This window comes from Megachile rotundata, chromosome 15, assembly GCF_050947335.1.
Source record: "Megachile rotundata isolate GNS110a chromosome 15, iyMegRotu1, whole genome shotgun sequence".
Taxonomy (NCBI): Eukaryota; Metazoa; Arthropoda; class Insecta; order Hymenoptera; family Megachilidae; genus Megachile; species Megachile rotundata.
The window spans coordinates 5,154,922-5,169,615 of record NC_134997.1 but is presented as its reverse complement, the minus strand read 5'-3'; the positions used below and the strand labels follow the sequence as shown (position 1 = coordinate 5,169,615).

The 14,694-nt window shown below is 31.3% G+C and overlaps 1 protein-coding gene across 1 annotated transcript in view; it reads left to right on the top strand.

The window, feature by feature from the left end:
• Positions 1 to 14,370, top strand: part of apolpp (retinoid- and fatty-acid binding glycoprotein apolipophorin) — a 57,262-nt gene extending 42,892 nt beyond the window's left edge. Inside the window, exons 13-26 of the mRNA XM_012292766.2 lie at positions 143 to 327; positions 406 to 626; positions 1,782 to 2,355; positions 2,884 to 3,128; positions 4,125 to 4,368; positions 4,785 to 5,021; positions 7,604 to 7,737; positions 8,983 to 9,140; positions 9,375 to 9,558; positions 9,919 to 10,057; positions 10,974 to 11,162; positions 12,091 to 12,336; positions 12,966 to 13,166; positions 13,762 to 14,370. Coding sequence (XP_012148156.2) covers positions 143 to 327; positions 406 to 626; positions 1,782 to 2,355; positions 2,884 to 3,128; positions 4,125 to 4,368; positions 4,785 to 5,021; positions 7,604 to 7,737; positions 8,983 to 9,140; positions 9,375 to 9,558; positions 9,919 to 10,057; positions 10,974 to 11,162; positions 12,091 to 12,336; positions 12,966 to 13,166; positions 13,762 to 13,788 — 2,984 coding nt within the window. The 3' untranslated portion in view covers positions 13,789 to 14,370. The remainder of the gene's footprint in view (positions 1 to 142; positions 328 to 405; positions 627 to 1,781; positions 2,356 to 2,883; positions 3,129 to 4,124; positions 4,369 to 4,784; positions 5,022 to 7,603; positions 7,738 to 8,982; positions 9,141 to 9,374; positions 9,559 to 9,918; positions 10,058 to 10,973; positions 11,163 to 12,090; positions 12,337 to 12,965; positions 13,167 to 13,761) is intronic.
• The last annotated feature ends 324 nt before the right edge of the window (positions 14,371 to 14,694 follow it).

Genomic DNA, 14,694 nt, shown 5'->3' with positions numbered 1-14,694 from the left:
TAAAGTAGTCACTTTAGTGACTAGTCAAGGAAACAAAAAACGGAAGCGCTAACCATTCACTTACAAGAGCGGGAAACAGAAAACTTATCACAGACATATTTATTTCATAAACACATTTATTTTACAAAAATATTTATTTCAGACAAACCAAACGACAAACTAAGCGTGAACGGACAAGCAGTGATCGGCCAATTAGCCCAAGTCCACGCAGATTTGTACAAAAATGGCGCCAAGAAGGAACTGTTCCACGTTTTGGTTCATCTTGACGAGAAACAATTCTTGAAGCCTGATTTTGGTTACAACAAGGAAAACGTAGCCGAACTTTTGGTAAGTGTACAGGTTTTATCGATCGTTGAGAGAACAAGGTGCCAAGGACACGTTCTACCCCTCGTTGAAATATTCCAGGAAATATATAAAAATAGAAATATCCAACTGGCTATGAAGATGAAAGACGTACATGAATACGTGGTTGAGAAGGTAAAAGCAGAGACTACAGACCTTGTGGAACATCTGAAAAAGGCCGAACCGAACCTAAAGCCCCTCATGGACTATTATCAAGGAGAGTTAAATAAGATGAAGGATGATTTCTATGCTGACGAAACTGTCAAAGAAATTCAAGCTACCTTGTAAGTATTCTTATGCGCTACTTGATATTCTTGATGGAAATTTTAGAAATCGATCAAATTTTTACGAGAAAATTTTCTTTTTCTGAGTTTTTAGATTTTTTAATTTATAATTGATTTTTTTAGAGAATTTTTAATTTTTTTAATAGGTTTTAAATAAATATGTTTGTATGGTTCAAATTTCTATATTTCTAAATTTTTAGCTTGTAGATTTTGAAATGTCTAAATTTGTGATTTTCATATTTCTAATTTGAAGAGCTTTAAATTCTTATAGTTAAAAATATCCAAATTTCCAACTTTTTGTGCTTTCATGTTTTGATATCTACATTTCCAAATTTCTACATTTTTAAAATTTTTAATTCTTAAATTCCTAGATTTCTAAATTCTTACATTTCCAAATTTTCAAATTCCTAAATTCTTAAATTTGTAAATTCCCAAATTCCCAAATTCCCAAATTCCCAAAATTCCAAATTCTCAAATTCAGAAAATTTTCAAATTCTAAAATTCTAAAATTCTAAAATTCCTAAATTCCTAAATTCCCAAATTCCAAAATTTCCAAAATTTCCAAATTTTCAAATTCTTAAATTCCTAAATTTCTAATTTCCTAAATTTTCGAATTCCAAAATTCTTAAATTCGTAAATTCCCAAATTTTCAAATTTCTAAGTTCCCAAATTCCTAAATTCCTAAATTTTCAAATTCCGAAATTCTTAAATTTGTAATTTCCCAAATTTCCAAATTTCTAAATTCCCAAATTCCTAAATCCCTAAATCCCCAAAATCCCTAAATTCCAAAATTTTTACCAAAATTTGTTAATTTCTAATCTTTTAAATCTCTAATTTGAACATTTGTTTTCTTGACTTTTAAATTTCTTTATTCTTTTATTTCTCAATTTTAAAATGCTTAATTTTTTTTGTTCTTAATCTTTTAAGTTCCTAATTAATTTTTGAATGTTACAATTTCCCATAAATGCCTTTATTATTATTTATTTTCTCAATTTTAAAATACTTAAATTTTTTAATTTATAAGTTTTTGAATTTATAAATATTTTGTTTTAAAATTTCTTAATATTTATTTTTCATTTTTAAACTTTTGAATTTCTTGGTTCTTCATGAACCATCGCTTCACCGCAAATCTAACAATAAATACCTCTTTTTCAGAAATAAATATTTCGGCGCATTAGTCGCAACCGTGGCAGAAACCATGAAACAGATCGCTCAAGGTTTAGAAAAATTGCGGGAGCAGTTAAACACAATTATAGTGGATGTGGAGAAAGCCATCGCGCGAACTTATCCCGAGCTGAAAGCATCTTACAACAAGATTTTCCATCAAGTTATGGAAATCCTCGACGCCGTCGCCAAACTCGCAAACACTTATCTGAATGCTATCTTGAATATCATCAACGAGCATCAAAAGGAGATACAAGACGTTATGAGCGTGGTATCAGGAATGACCCAGGACTTTGCGAAGATAATAACAAAAGGATTGGAACAGATTAAAGCGAATCTTGAGGAATTCGCCGCCATGTTGGTCAACCAGCTGAAAGCTCTACCGATTTACGAGGTAGCCAAAGAGAAATACCAGGAGTTGCTGAACTTCCAGATACCGGAAATGGTCATCAGTCCTGTTGAAGAATTTTGTAGGGTTTTGAACACAGCTCTGCCCACGGAAGAACTGCGTCAACTCACTGATGCTTCATGCCAGTATCTTCTTAAACACGTCAAACGCGAAAAGGTACAAACTGTGAAACGTACAAAACGTATAAATTGTGGAAGTATTTGATTTCTCTGGTTAAGTCCGACGTGTACACACGCTAATTTGATGTTTTAATAGTTTAGCTACTGTTAGTTAGTTTATTTTGGTTCATTTTACAAATTTAGATTTAGGGATTTGGAGGTTTAGGTAGTTGGGGGGATGGTAACTTAGGAGGTTAGGGTTTCAGCAATTTGCAGTACCTGGAAATAAGGAAACTCGAGTATTTAAAATTTGTAAACTTGAAAATTTGTAAGCTTACAAATTTACAAACTTGATAATTTGTAAATTTGAAAGTTTGCATAGTGAAAAGGTTGAAAATTATAAAATTAATTTTCCTACGTTTATTTTAAGAAATCTGTGGCTTTAAGAATTTGGAGGTTTAGATATGTAAAAATCTTTAGATTTGGAAATCCAGAGATGTATCTACATGACCTAAGAGTTTATGATTCCAGCAATTTGCAGTACTTGCAGTTTTTTCTAATAGTCGAATATTTTTATGTTTTCCAGGTTGACGAGATAGCGGAGCTGAAGAGGCTGTACTCGTACGCAGTGACTGCGATCCAATCCCTGCTGACCCTTTTACAGAAGCAGGCAACCTTCGATAACGCATTAAACTTTGTTCAAATCCAGTCACCCATTGATTTCAGCCTTTTGTCAAAGCTTCCAGGCATTTCTACCCTCAGGCTATCCGTCCTGAATCTGTTGCGCAACCAGGAGCTACCGTCGCCATTGGATCTGTACTACACTTATAGGTAGCCCATTTCGATAAATGAGTTTTCTGTAACCTACGTCCAACTTTTCCTTTGTCTTATCGCCCTCGTCTTGGTCGTAACGAAGAGAGATTCTGCAGACAACCTCTGTCGAGGCATCGATTATTATATTCCTCACAAAGCCAGCTAAATTAAAGCGACAGATGGAAATTACAATGTATTGACTATTTAAACTTTGTGCTACCTTCAAAGCGATGGTATTAAATTGATTTTATTGGGCATTTAGTATTAAAATGTTGAATGCTGAAGAAACGGCTGACACGAATGTTATTCTAGTTAAATAGTTTGGTATGGAAACGGGAGGGTCGATCTGCACGTTAGAAGGATAATTCTAGGTACCAAATTGGAAAATTGATCGATTTCGCTGTTATAAGCGATAATTTAAATTGTAAAATTTCATTCTTAGTAATTTGTATATTCATTGTTAGTATTGGTAAATAGGAATGAATCAATTTGATGCACAATTTGATTTGTTAACCATTAGTAATATAAATTGAAAAATCAATCAATTTAAGTGTTGACGATTGGTAATTTTAATTCAAAAATTAATCTATTTGATTAATAATAATTGGTAATTTAGATTGAAAGTATATGATATTAATGTTATAATTAATAATTAAATTTTTAAATACTGAGAAGCTTTTAGAAGCTGAAGGTCGTTTTATAAGATTTTAAAGTAGAAGAGTCCTAAAATCTCAAAGCTTAAAAATGCAAAAATTTTTAAATTTCAAAAATCCAAGCCCTAAAGATTTAAAGATTAAATAATTCTAAAATTCATGAGTCCCAAAGTTACAAAGTCATCTTCAAATATTTCCAAATCCATAGGTCTCAAAGTCACTTACTACAAAGATTTACAAAATTTAAAAATTCATAAGTCCCAAAATATTAAAATTCCAAAGTAAATAAATAAGTACTAAATAAGTACTAAGATAACAAATCCTAAGGGCTGCTTTTAAATAGATTAAAATGATATTATAGGCCAACCCTTTACCCAAGCGACATACTGCCACCATTCAGCAAATCAGCAGTCGTTACTGATGGAGGACACATTTTCACATTCGATGGACGCCATTTGACGATGCCTGGAACGTGCAACTATATCCTGGCACAGGACATGGAAGACGGAAACTTCTCGGTAGTGGCGAACTTACAAGGAGGAAATCTTATCAGTGTCACTATTACAGAACCTAAAGAAAGCATCACGCTCAAGAACAATGGAAACGTAAGCAAATATAATGTTACCCTTCGAATTTGAAAATGATGCACTTGACAAATTTAGGAAAAGTCACATTTTTGAAATTTGAAAATTTTATAATATTTCCGAAATTTAAAATTTGAAAATTTAAAAATTCAAAAAATAAAAAATGTGAAAATATCATACTGCAAAAGTTGAAAATTAAAAATTTGAAAAACTTAAAATTTGAAAAATTGAAAATCTTGAAAATTCAAAAATGTGATGCTGCACGAATTAAAAATCTTAAAAATGAAAATATTAAAAACATGATAGTTTAAAAATTAAGAGATTCCATATTTGAAAGCTTGAAACGAAAAAAAGTAGAAAATTCAGAGATTAAAAGCTGAAAACTTGAAGAAATCAATTCGGTAAATTTCTAACATCGGCATAATTGTTGCTTTCAGATCCTGGTGAATAACAAACCGGCCGATTTCCCAGCGAGCACGAAGAACTTGCACGCATACCTCGTCCAACCATTCGCCAATGTCAAATCCGATTACGGCGTACGTCTCACGTGTTCAAACAAGGTGCCAATGATTTGCGCCGTCCACGTTTCCGGTTTCTACTTGGGCAAACTACGCGGGCTCTTTGGTGATGGCAACAATGAACCGTACGATGATTATACTTTGCCCTCCGGAAAGGTATGTGTCACGTGTCACGAACTTTCTAAAGCGTTCAAACTCACGGAAGTACAGTCACCAGCAAATATCTCTTCCCTAGGGAAAATGTGACAGTCACGTCAGATACATTTAAATTTCATTCAGACCGCTTAAGGGCCAACACTGGTGACCGAATGCTGTGAGTATAACTTTCAGCGACTCTGATGGAAACTTATCCTTGTTTATCTTATGGTGTATTGATCAGGAGAAACAAGGTCACAAGAGATTGCATTTCCACAAATGTACAAGAATACTGCTTCGTTTTACCTGGATTTTGAGCCGAGAATTTTGTCATGATTTCTTTTTCAAAATATTCCTTATATAATTCTTCGATGCGATAAAAAGCTCAATTTCGCAATTTCATCCTTAAACCTTCACGAGAAGGAAACATGCAAGTTTTTATAGAAGAAATTTTTTCACGTCCCATTTCTCAAATAGCACTCCTTACAGCACCGAAGAATTGTACAAAGAATATTCTGAAAAAAATCATGACAAAATATTGCTGGCTTCAAAATCTTGGCAAAATGAAGTCGCATTTTTGTACACTTTTGGAAACCATATATCTACTCTCCTTGTCTTTCCTGAACAGTACATTACAAGATAAACAAGGACCGCCAGAGCTCATCAATTTTCCGCCAAAGGCCTCAAAAATCCCCAAGAATAATACTCGGAATATTCGGTCACCAGAACAGGCCATTAAGTTTTTAGCGATTTTTAGGAATCCGAAAATTACAGTGCTGGATTAAAGATTCAAACCGCGTATCTAAATATTATATTGTAAGCATAGGGATTTTGGGGATTTTGTGCTTTGGGGATCTATGAGTATGGGAATCTAGGGATTTATCGATTTAGAAACTTGAGGAGATAAAAATTTGTGTAGGATCTTGGGAAGTTAGGAACTGGTTTAGGAATTCGGGAATCTAAAAATTTGGAGACTTTAATGTCTGGTCATCATTGATATGGGAATCTAGTGATTTAGAAGTTGAGAAATTTGGGAAGAGGGTCCGTTATAGATCTAGGGATCTAGTGATTTAGGACTTCAGAGATACCGCAATCTACTTAGATCATCTTAGAATTTGGAAATCTTAATATTTGGGGATATAAGGATTTGGGTATCTAAGAATGTGGGGAATTTAGTATTTGGTGATCTAGAAATATGGGGACTTTAGAGATTAATGATATATTAATATGGGAATCTAGGGATTGAGCAGTTTAGCAATTTGAAGACTTCATGATTTGGTCATCTATTGTTGTGAGAATCTGGGGATTTAGTAGTTTAGAAACTTTGGAAACTAGATCTAGGGATCTGGATATTTGAGAATTTAGGAATTCAGAGATGTAATGAAGGGACTTGGAGATCTAATAACTTTTAAATCTCAGAATGTGGAAATCTTCAGTATTTTTAGCTTATTTTTAACCAATAATTAGAAATGTCTCTTACAAAGAAGACATTCATTATTTTAACTTGAAAAAATTATAAATAATTTAAAATAAAAAATGTTTAAATTAAAAAATTACAAATTAAAAATTTATTAGAGATTAGAAAATATAAATAAATTAGAAATACATAGAAATAAAATTAGAAATGAGAAAAATTGAACACCTCCATTAGAAATTTGTAAATTTGAAAATTGTAAAGTTAGAATATACTTGTATCCTTATCCAAGTAGAGCTTATATTACACCCGAGTGTATATAAACGTTTTCGTGGAAATGTTGTGGTAAAGGAGGTGGTTGGCTCTCGTGCGTCGCCGAATATCGTTCGATCTTTAAAGGGCAACGATCCTTTGACCCTTGTGCTTGATCTTCTAGGGCACTACGCTATTTTTATACCTGTGGAATCTGTACGTTTATCGAGATTTTGGCTAATTTATGTGTCTTTAGATTTTTAAGGCATCTTGTTGCTACCACAATTCGTTTTCGAGTTTTTAAATAACGCTAATTCTTTTAATCTTGATAATATTAGTCAGACGACTTATATAAAGAATCCTAAATATAGAAACTTTCTTTGAATTTTTTTGAATGTCTGATTTTGATGCTTCGTATCTTTGGTATTTTAGATATAGAAAATTTGAAAGTTTTTGAATTTGGTGGTTTGGTTTTTGAGAAATTAGAAATTTAGGAATTTGAAAATTAGCAGGGTGTAAGTATTGAAACTTTGAGAATTTGAATACTTATAAATTTTAGAATTCAGGAATTTACAGATTTGTACATTTTACAATTTGGGAATTCGAAGATTTAAAAATTTAAGAATTTGATAGTACAGACTTCTCTAAATTTGATAACATATGCCTCCCAAAATGGTTGAGCTTTATAACTTTGTGACTTTGCAATTAAATATAGTAAAAGTTTACAAATTTAATAATTCAAATACTTTTAAACTTTGGGACTAGAATATATCAGAACTTCAATACACTGCGCTTTGAACTAAAAAAAAAAACATATTAAATAATATTTCATGTATCGTTGCTCTAAAGACTGCATTATTTAATCTTGCAATCTTGCATTCATGTATCAATCAAACTCATTCCATTAAATTAATTCAAACTTAATATTTCTCTTCAGATCACCGAAAGCTCAACTGAGTTTGGAAATGCCTATAAATTGAAGAATGAGTGTCCAGATACAACTGCAGTTCATCACAAAGAGAGAGCTCCAATTTGTACAGAATATTTCACCAGCCAAAGTTCCTCATTAAAGTAAGTCCATTTTCCTTCTTTTTGTTCTTTTGATTAAATTTCTTATTTCCTAACTTCTTTTTTGTATAAGCTGATAGTATTCAACAAATATAGACAGAATATAATGATTTTGAATGTCGAAATCTGTTACTCCAATAGTTCTACATTGTTAAAGTTTGGCACTTCTAGAATTTTGTTTAGTTTACTTTAATGTGGTAATTAGGTGAATTTTATTATAAAATTCATTCAAAATTCATTTTATTATAAAAATAAAAATCATAAAATTTTAAAGCAATTTGTATTTCCATATTATTTGCACTATTTAGTAAATTTATTTTAAAACGTCCTAATATTTATTCTTATCTAAAATATCATCAATGAACACCAACTCACTCACTAGAAATACAAACTTATAACAGAATCTCCTTTGTGTTTTAAAGTAAGTTTTAGATTGCTTGGCATTAAACCTTCATTTACTCTTTGCCACATTATACTTTCTCTATCCGAACCAAAAGCACAATATTTCAATAAAATAATATCCTTGCACCAATCTTAAGGCTATTCAATAAATTCCCCCGGAAAAATCAGTCTTTATCCCAATGTATATCATTAACGTACAATTTTCTTCTTGGTATTCGACCATTATACCCATAGTTTCTCATTATTATACGTACAATTTCAGCAGCGATTTTCTTTCCATTTTCATGATAATTCTCTGAAGCTAATTGGACAGCATTGCAATACGGATTTATTTTAACTCTTCATATTAATTTTCTTTCTTCTCTTCCATTAAAGATTTGAGGTTGTCCCTTTTCTTTATATATTCTCACTGCGCATGCGCGTATTACATATAGCGCATGCGCATGGTACATATATCTTTCTTGTAACTTTTAATGCTGTTTGCTACTGTACTTTTCTTCATTACTAATAACTGTGCTATTTCTCGATAAATTTTATCTTTCTCTTGATGATAAATTACAAGTCTCATGAAAATTAGTATTTTTTTTTTTGCTGCACATTTTTTAGTTATTGATATAAAAACATGTATTCTATTTACTTTAGTATATGTACAATATCGTAATTTTCTAACTTTTAAAATCTTTACCTTTCTTTTTTAATTGCGGAAGGTTTACAAACAAAGGAGATGAGCGAAGAATTCTTTTTGAGTGATTTATTATTTTTTTACTTCGTCTATATTTAAAACGGTTCCTCAAAACGAGATGCAGTCTGTTTTCTTTTAAAATAATTTTAAACATTTGTTTACAGGTCATGCTTCAACTACGTAAATCCGGCTAATTATCGCGAGGCCTGCGATCACGCAGTTGGCATGGGTACACCTGAAAATGCTTGCATAATTGCCACGGCTTATCACTATGCTTGTTACGCACAACGTGTGATGACTACTCGTGTTCCTTCAACATGCAGTAAGTTACCTTTTGACTTTTTTATTTTAATTAAAATCAACGTAGATTTTAAAAAATCGCCGAAATTGAATTTCTAATAAGAAACTTGTCAATCGGTCAGTTGATCTGTACCCACAATTGTTTCATTATAATCTGTTCTAATATCAAGAAGATGTAAAAGAAAACCTTGGTTTCTCATACCTTCTCATATGCTAAATCGGAAACAGGTTAATGTGTTTTCTCGCGGTATTTCAGCAAGCTGCAAAGTGGGTGCGAACAAGATAAACATCGGCGACACATTCAGCGTGAAAGTACCAAAGAAAGAGGCTGATATCGTATTCGTTGTGGAACAACAAACTCCAAATGACAAAATTTACAAGGAACTGGTTACGCCATTGATGGGTGAACTCAGAGAGGAATTGAAACAACATGGTATCACGTGAGTGACTCCTATTGATCAAGAAATACATTATACTTATTGATCAACTAAATAATTTCAAATGCTTATTATACAGACTTAAACAATTGACTTGAATATTTATGTCTTCACAAAAAAGAAAATTAAACATATTTCTTTCAAAAGAAACAAATATTTCTGTATAGTTATGAAACAGGTTCTAACAGAAATCATAAACCAGGTCTTGAGAGTAATCATTAAAAAAGTCTATAGTCGAGTTCGCGGCAATATAACAAGAGTTTATTATACTTTACAAATTATCGTTTTCTTGATTATAAACTATTTTTTATTTCATATTAAAGTTACCAAAATTAATATACTGATATTAATTAATATTAACAGGGACGTGCATATTGGTCTAATCGGATTCAGCGAAAGCATGAAATGGCCGCAACACTACACCTTAAACGGCAACACAAACATCGAAGATGATGTGAAGAACATGAAATTCAGCGAGAAGAAACCGAGTGTCAGTATGGAGGTAATTATTTTCTTGAATGATGAACGTTAATTGAAAGCTCGGTTCTACGTTCAATCATTTTCTGCGACATTCTTTTTCTCCCCGTTTTTATACGTGTCATTCTCTCTAGCGCCAATGTAACACTTGTTTGCGTTAATTATCTATCATTAATGAATCATTCCAGTGATTCACTATGTATGGTAGAGTTTTTCTACTTTCTGACGCGATTCGGGATATAATTGATTTAGTTTTTCTTTCTGGAGACGTTAACATCGTTCTTATGAATATTCATAGGTATCAATGACTAATCTTTACCATTAGAAGCAAATGTCATAATTGAATACATGATTAATTGCACGAGCAATTTTATCTTGAAGCAAGTCCTATTGAGATTGTATAAATCTGATAGTAAAATAATCAAGTTTATTAGCAATTATATTTTGTACCATAAATTAATTTATTTCTTAAATTACATAAATCTTGTGATAATCAAAATAATAAATTTTGTTAGCAATTACATTTTTCAATATAAACCAATTTTTGTTAGAAACTGTATAATTACTATTAATTAAAATAATCAAGTTTATTAGCCATTTTATTTTTCAATATAAACAAATTTTTATTGGAAATTGTATAATTAATAGTAATCAAAGTAATCACCAATTTTATTTTGCACCATAAATTAATTTATTTCTAAAATTGCATAAATAGTAATCAAAACAATCAAAGTCATTAATATTATCTCGCGATATAAATTAGTGTTTTCAAGATTGTATAACTCTGCACGTAACTAATAGCGAACGCATAAATCATCAATCTTCATGCTAGTCTTCCACGTAAGGTATCAAATTTCACCGTACCGTCCATTAAAGATGGCGTCCAGTTTTTGCCGTGGCGTTTGCGTGCGTTAAACGAGAAAATAACAAATTGTTTCCAGGAAGCGAAGGAAGGCAACACGGAAAAGAAGATAACCTACTTGCACCAGAAGCTGGACATTGAACTAGGAACATTTAGACTGACCGACGCTTATGAGGAAGCAATCCGATATCCGTTTAAACCAGGCGCAGCCAAAGCGGTTGTTGGCGTGATTGCTAATCCATGCGAGAAGAGTCCATTCCCTATTTCTGTAAGCATCATTTTCTACCAATTAATTACTCAACGAATTACTACGAATTAATTACTCAACAGACGATACAGTTGCACATATTAATACTAATAAAGAAATTTTATAATGTAGAGATATTAAATTATGCATTTAACGGATAATAGAGACACGTAACGGACGTTCATACTTCACCGGACACGATACACACAGGACATAGGATTTTGAACGAAGTAACCATTGCTACCAACTTATTGTACCCTAGAGTGATCCAATACCAACAAGACAACAAAAGCTCTTAAGATTGCGCCAATTTGCACTATAGTGAAACACTGAAACTAACGATAAATGTCGTTCTGATTTAAAAAGAAATTACAAGATATTTATACAGAGTTAACCGTTATAGAACCTAACCTATGTTAATAATATTATTAGTCGATTTCTATTAAAATCTACTAAATTTCAAATTCAATTGAAATTTGAACGGTTATATCAATATTGACTCTTTCATCAATTTGATTTTCATTTAATTAATTAATTTGTTTTCATGAATATTGCTTCTTAAATTAAAACTTTTTAACTCAAACTTAGAATAGATTTTCTGTATACTATATTTTTAGAAGATGAAAGTGAAAGGAAATTTCTTTGTAAATATGTACTGTATAATGAATTATAGAGAATTATTATAGTATGTGTACATAGAATCGACAAATTTATACTGTGAAGATTATAAAAAATCAAATATGTTGATCTGATAAATCTGATAAAAAGTTGGTCCTATAAAATGATATATACTAATATAATAAAAAAGTTAGGTATATTAACCTAATAAAAAAGGACATTATCCTGGTAAATAAACTACACATATAGACCTGATAAAAGATGGAGATTTACATAATTAATCAATGTTAGATGATACAAAATAAATAATGTAATTTTGTTGTCTTTTCAGCTGCAACAAATAAGGCTTCTGTTGGGTCAGAAAATGTACCGCGATCTCGGACTTACATATCATCACGTGTCATACCCGAACGAACTGCTTGTATCGGGTAAACCACAGAAGAATATCGTCGGCTATGACCAAGATTACGCGTACACGTTTGCTGACAGCAAGAAGAAGCCTCTCAGCGGAAGCAGCGACATGAAGAACAACCTCGTCGCGACGACCAACGACGTCTGCGCTGACTTCGCAGTTTCCGTGAGTGTTCAATAACCGATCCTTCTTCCGCCTTTTGTAGAATCAGTTTTTTTTACAAATAATTAACACTCGTCGGTTACATTTCATAAAAATAACATGGCAGACTGAGACGTTCAAGACTCCTGCCACTCAAAATGTTCCTTACAAAGAAGCTACTTACTGTTTAAACTTGAAAAAAATTACAAATTATCTTTGAAAGTTGTTGTAATATTAAAGGATACTTCATATCCTTTGGTAAATTTAAACGTTAAATGTTAAAAAAAATTTAGAAACTTGAAATATGATTTTGACAGAAAAATTCATAACTTTTTTTATTTTAATATAAAGGATTATTTTAGTAGAACTCTCTTAAGATATAATTGTAAATATATCGGTGTTTCAAAAGAGGTATTTAGATTATTAAAAAAATTTGAAATTTACAAATTATTCAACTCTCAAATTTGAAGATTCAGAATATCAAAATTAAAAATTTTAAGTTTCTAAATAATTGAACACCCAAATGTGAAAAGTCTAAATCCTCAAATAGAAATATTTTAAATTTCTAACCCTGCATTTGAAAACTGAAATTTCTTGAATCAATAAGTCTAGAATATCCTCATCACTAAAGTCGTTACTCGAACTTGTTACAGTCTGGAGGAGCAGCGTTCAGTTCAGACAACTTCTTAGACGCTAAACCAAACCAGAAGAAGCAATTCATTCAAGTAGCTGCAAGGAGGATCGTCGATGGACTCGTTAACGTAGAATTCGAGAAAGATTGCTCGTGCGATTACCAATACGGTTTAATCGGACGTACTCAATGCAAAATCGTTGGTCGCAAAGAAGCACCTGCGGTAGGTCCTATAAGAAATTTTCAAAACACTCCATAATAAAAAAATATAAGAAGAATCACCAAAACCATATTTCTATTAACTCCTCTTTTACATTTAAAACATTAACATTAAAATTAATTATTTAACAGCAATCCTTAAAAATTTATTTATACATATTTCTAGTAAATAAAAAATCATAATAAAAAGTTTGTTTAAAAATTTTCAAATTTATGGCAAGGTATAAAAATGTATAATTCAGAATTAAAAAAAAATGTGAAGTTGAAACTGAATTTATTTTACAAATATTTTTTAGTGTAAAAAAATAATAGAAGCTTTAGTATTGCAAATAGAATGTTCTATTTAAAAATAAGTATATCTGAAAGCAAAAAGGTGTTTAAGAAATTGAATATAATACAAATAAACGAAAACAATATTTATTTATTTAAATGCAATTTAAAATTTAAAAATGCTTAAGAAATTGAGTGTAATGGAAATAAATTTCAGTTTTCTTAATTTTCTGAACAGAAGTATTGTTTACATAGAAGTTCTTACAATTTTATAATAAAAGAGTTAAATACAATAAGATGGAATAATAATATCTCTTTGTATATTGCAGAGATCCACCAAGGGAGTGAAAGGTTAAAAGAGGAGCTCACCGCGCAGACTAATCGATTACCAATTAATTTAGCTGTAATTGTATTTGTTACTTTGTTATAATACAACAGGCGCCTTTTTTATACTAGTAAGCGAATTAAAACATTCACCGGATCTGTCTGCCAACGGAGAGATCAAACGATCACGTGTAATTAATAAACGAGGACTGAGTGTTTCTTCATCGCGCGACGAGATTCGTCTTCGAACGTAAACAAGATAATTAAACGGTCACCATTTTATCTTTTCTTCCGTCGTGAATGATTTAGCTGCGAATTTTGTACATCAAGCGAACGCGTAGGTATTAAAAATTGCGTGACGATTAAACTAATAATAGAACAGGAGGAGAATGAAATGAAAAAAAAGGAAGACGACGAGTAAACAGGGGATGGATATCGATTCGATTTTACGGTACGATTTGTACGGCTTACCTTTATTAAGTTAAGATTCCGATGCTGTACGACTCGAGCCTGTTAATCTGAATTCAATACCTAACCAACGTATCGTTTATCCTCGATACTAGATGCTATGTGTGACTTGTGAAGAAATATACCTTATATTGTTCTTATATGTACCTTTGATGGTCTTTTATTACTTCGACAACCTAACCTATATCCTTCGATCACTAGAATTTAACATTGTAAAAATACATGTATATTAATCATTTAGGAAGGTTTGGTGGCACTTTAAAGCCTGGTTGAAAAGTTCAATGAATCTTTTTGGAATTATTATTTTTCCATTATTAATTGCCACTGTTGATTATGTTTGTGTGTCACGTGTATAAGATTACAGATTTAGATGAAAAATATTTATTTAAACTTGTATTCAACCGAATGGTGTATGTGAGTCAGCTTTCGAGTGCAAACGTTTAATACTGAACTTACCGGCGTGCTCACTT